The sequence below is a fragment of the Penaeus vannamei genome, chromosome 4, assembly GCF_042767895.1.
Source record: "Penaeus vannamei isolate JL-2024 chromosome 4, ASM4276789v1, whole genome shotgun sequence".
Taxonomy (NCBI): Eukaryota; Metazoa; Arthropoda; class Malacostraca; order Decapoda; family Penaeidae; genus Penaeus; species Penaeus vannamei.
Window position 1 is genome coordinate 15766150 of NC_091552.1, and position 5000 is coordinate 15771149.

Here is a 5000-nt window from a genome sequence, read left to right on the forward strand (position 1 = left end):
ACAAAGAATTAACCCACTAATGATGGGTGTCCCACATATGAGACACCCGAAAAAATAAATATGCAGGGTGTCCCGCCAGTGTGACACTGTATCGGGGCTCACGCACTGACACAGCAGAGGGCCACGGCTGGCGGGCGGGCAGAGTCTTGGGGAGCCCTGCCCATCGATTTTGTAATCGCCTGGAATCTTTTATTTTTGGCTTCAAAATATATCAGCATACACTCACAGATGTACTTTGAGGCACTGTAGGTGACCCGTGTGTGTCATTTATTTTCATAGCACAGGCACTCAGGTCATCCCCTGCATGGTCGGGAAGTTACCACGGCCACTGTTAGGATGGCTACAACCCAACACATGGAAACAGAGGGGAGATACGAATCCTCAGTGAAGAGGATATGGAGAGGCAGTTATTTGCTTCAGTGGAGGTCACACCCCCCAGACACCTGTGTGCGCACTTCAGTCAGGACACAAGACTTCACACGCACGGTGATTAATATAGATGGGTCTCTAAGACATTATGAATGGACCCCAAAGATTGGGAGAAATAATGTATATGTAAGATGCAAGAACGAACAAATTCTTGTTGATATTACAACGACTGGTGCACATGGTGAAGTGCTGGAAAAAGGAAAGGTTTTCAGGGAACGGAAATGTATAAATGTCATTGTGTTCGATGTTCCAAAGGAAGTTGAAACAGATGAAATGACAACATACAATGAACATGTCATTCATGCAAGATGCATAATGGCGATGACCCAGAGAGTAATTGTAACGTATGAGAGGGAGGTAGTCCCCAAATCTATTAAAATAGTTACCGGTATGGCACTCTTTAGGTGGTCCATCTACGATTCTCTGTTCTAATTGCTCAAAGTGGGGACATGGAGCACGTGCATGTCCATGAAACATACCACAGTGCTGTTACTGCGCTCTTTCTCATGAAAGTTCAGAGTGCACAGAAAAGATTTCTGAAGGTAGAAATGTTCATTAAAAATGTGTGAACTGCCGACAAGAGCATCCCAGCCCCACACCTTGATAATGTGGGGGACTTCCCACACCTGCGGAGGTCAACAGTGATGGACCCTCCAATGCAAGACATGGCTCTTGCCAGAGTACCAGCACCGACAGAAGCATCAGCCCCATCAACTCAAGCACCAGTACCAGCTTCAATACCAGCTGCAGTGCCAACCTGAGCACCATCTGCTGCACCAGCTTCTGCACCAGCATCAGCACCAGCTTCTATACCAGTATCAGCACCAGTTCCAGCACCAGCTCTAGCACCAGCTGCAGCTTAGCCCTCACTGCAGCAGGACAAACATGAGACCGTCAGAGAAATAAAGGATATGCTATCTCAATTCCAGGAAAGGATGTTTGCGCTCCTCCTCGATCAACAATAGCACCAACCTGTAGTGTGCCTTGGAAATGGCCAAGTAATCAGTATCTCCAAATAATCTCTTGAAATGTATTGCACTTCTTGATTATAGTAACTTTATTATTAACTCTGATCTTGTGTTTGACATGATTAGTGATTATATTTTTGAACATCTAGATCAGTGGTTCCTAAACTTTTTCACTCATTAGGTCCATATATAAACCACTCTAACAATTCCTGTAATTTTATTGATTCCATGCAAGTTAGATGACACAGCCCTTCAGGCATGTATATAACACTAATGTTTGACTGAGAGTCCTCTACGTTAATAGAAGCACAGCCAGTTTGGATAGATGCTTTTGTTTCTTACCCTGGATTTTTGCAATACCCAAGTATTTCCAGATAAAAATTGTCACCTGCAGACTTGTGGTGTACCATTTTGAAATGGGGGGGGAACTGTACAGTCACTGAGTAAATATGTGCCTAAATGTATGTTAGATATCCCAGTCTTTCTAATGTCAACAGAAACATAAAAAAGTATTAACTAAGAAATGAGGCTTCAATAATAAATTACCTCTCATCTTTCAGATCTGTCAAACATTTTTGAAAGTTTCCTACCACAGCTGCTAACTTACCCTAATCCGATTGATCCGCTCAATGGTGACGCTGCAGCTATGTATCTCCACAAACCCGAAGAGTACAAGAAGAAAGTATCAGGTTAGTAGATGAGCTCCCGTGGGTACTAGAATTGTTTGAGGAATGAGAGAGAATTATTATTATTATTATTAATGTTGTTGTTATTATTATTATTATTATTATTATTATTATTATTATTATTATTATTATTATTATTATTATTATTACTATTATTATTATTATTAATTTATTTGTTTATTTATTTATTTATTTATTTATTTATTTTTTATTATTATTATTATTATTTCATTATATTATTATTATTATTTTTGTTGTTATTGTTGTTGTTGTTGTTGTTGTTGTTGTTGTTGTTGTTGTTGTTGTTGTTATTGTTATTATTATTATTATTATTATTATTATTATTATTATTATTATTATTATTATTATTATTATTATTATTATTATTATTATTATTATTATGTTGTTGTTTTGTTATTGTTGTTGTTATTCTTATCTATTATTATTTTTATTATTATTATTATTATTATTATTGTTTTTATCATCATTATTATTATTATTATTATTATTATTATTATTATTATTATTATTATTATTATTATTATTATTATTACTATTATTATTATTATTATTATTATTATTATTTATTTATTTATTTATTTTTTATTTTTATTTTTTACATTTTTATTTATTTATTTTTTTATGCATGCACATGTGCGTATGTACGTGTGTGCGTGCGTGTGTGTCTTATCAGTGATTAGTATTGTTAATATTGATATTATTATATTTGTGATAACTTCACACCAGTGGATGGAATGAAATTCAGACATTGAATCCTCCTTGTGTTAATGAATATTTGTTGTTTTACCCATGTACAAATTGTAATTTTTCAAAGAATGCTTTTCCCCTGTGCAATTTCAAACTACAAAGAAAGGTAAAGTATCTTTCGACTCTTACATAATTTGGAAAGAGAATTCACTTTTACCTGCTTGGAAATTACAGTTTTTAAGAAAATAAATATCCGCAGATTATGTGAAACGATACGCAACGGAAGAGGCGCTAAAGGAACAAGAAGCAGCCCAAGCAGACTCCTCAGACTCAGAGTCCTCCATGTCAGACTTTTCTGAAGATGAAGCACAAGACATGGAGCTCTAACCATCCCATTCAACACCCCCACCCCCATGCCCCTAATTATCATCGTCTCTTTTTCATCTCACCCCTTCCTCCCCTTTCATTCCTCTCCTCTTCTCCCCCTTTTCCCATTCCTATAACCTCTTTTCCAACTTTCCTTGCCTTCCTTCATCATTTCCTATATTCTCTCTTTATCCTCCCTCTCCAAAATCATCATCCTCTCGTCCTTGCTATTCACTCCTTATTCACCCCCTCTACCCCCTTCACCTCCCCGCTCCCCCCTCCTCCTCTCACCTCGTGCTCCAGGCTCACTGCCAGCTGCTCATCCAATCTCTCGCAGTTGTTCTCTATGGTGCCGCCAGCCCCTCAAAACCCGAGAGGATATGAAAAGGCTGTGTCTCATCTGTTTGAGGGTATAGTATCTATGCTTTCATGTAAAAAGGTAAAAAAGTTAAGGCTAAAGGAAGTGTGTAATAAGCAGAGAGATGAGGAAAAAAGAAAAATCTTTAGAATATTATACATAAGAGAGGGATTGAAAGAGAGGGAATAAAAGGAATGGAGAAATGAACATATATTTAAATGATTACTGTAGCTTTTGTATATATACTGTCTTTACTAATGTACATAGTCAAGCCTCTCCTCTAACTTTTTGATAATGAACTTCATTATGGTTACAATGAAAGTGAGAAGTTGTTTTTAAAGAGGAATTTTGTTATCACATCAATGAAAACAGATGAGATAGCCTACAGTCATAGAGAGCATGAATAGGTTTCTTCGGTTCATCCATGAAACATTTGTTCCATGTTAAAAATTACAGTGGAAAGGCATCTAGGGACTCTGGATATTTTATTTTTATTTCGTTTTTTTATCAGAATCTAATTTCTATAATTGGATACTTTCAAGATGTGGTTTGTTTAAAATTATGTAATAGAACATGTACTGGTTTGGCCTTTTTTTTTCAATTAAATTGTTCTTTGTGTTGTACTGGTTGTATTGAAAAGGAAAAAAACTCATTTGATCCATTGATTTTCCAGATCATTGTGTCAGATGGAAAACCTGACAGGGAATATTATTTTACATTTTTTTTGTCAAGTGAAGTGGAGGAGTCTTGTTATGATTTTGAGTATCATGTTCTCTCTGCGAGGAACACCATTGAAGTAACATTATCCACAAGTCCTTTCTGGTGAACTCTAAGCACAGTAAATATGTACATGTGATTTCCTGGCAGTTTTTGATGGTACTGTTTTCCTACTTAGAATCTAGTTAATGATCAAATGACTATTGATAAAAAAAGATCATGATAATTAATAAATAGGTGAATTTATTACCTGTTATAAGTAATAAGATAAGTAGCTGGCATTGCAGGTGAGATCTGGAGCTTCACAATCGTTCACAGAGATTATAAGTGTAAACACTGACTCCTTCATGGACAAATGAAGGAATAGTTTTTTATACAGGAGATTTTTTTTTCCCTAGTGCCGCTGATTTGTTCCCCTGCGTGTATTCCCGACTTGGCTCCCCATTCCGTGGATTTTATTGTTGACTAGTTGAAGAGTCTAGAGTGTTGAGATGTAGTACAAGGGTAGTGAGAACTGAAGGTGAGCCTCAAGAATCACATCTGAAACCCACAATGGCACTCAGCACTTGTATCTCTATCATTTTTGAGTATCACATGTTATCTCTCTCTATATATACATATTGGATAAGTCAATTATCATTACCTTTTTTGTGTGCTTTATCAAACATATGTGCACAGTAAAACTTTTAAAGAGTAAGCAATATTAAAATGCAGTTAACTAACAGTTAAAGGAGTTAATATTCAGTAGACAACAAGTGAATATTATCA

General features: G+C 36.1%; 1 protein-coding gene across 1 annotated transcript in view; it reads left to right on the top strand.

Annotated features, from left to right (window-relative positions):
• Nucleotides 1-4606, top strand: part of UbcE2H (ubiquitin conjugating enzyme E2H) — a 6229-nt gene extending 1623 nt beyond the window's left edge. Inside the window, exons 3-4 of the mRNA XM_027369080.2 lie at nucleotides 1958-2086; nucleotides 3051-4606. Of these exons, the coding sequence (XP_027224881.1) occupies nucleotides 1958-2086; nucleotides 3051-3178 (257 nt within the window). The 3' untranslated portion in view covers nucleotides 3179-4606. The remainder of the gene's footprint in view (nucleotides 1-1957; nucleotides 2087-3050) is intronic.
• Nucleotides 4607-5000: the final 394 nt, after the last annotated feature.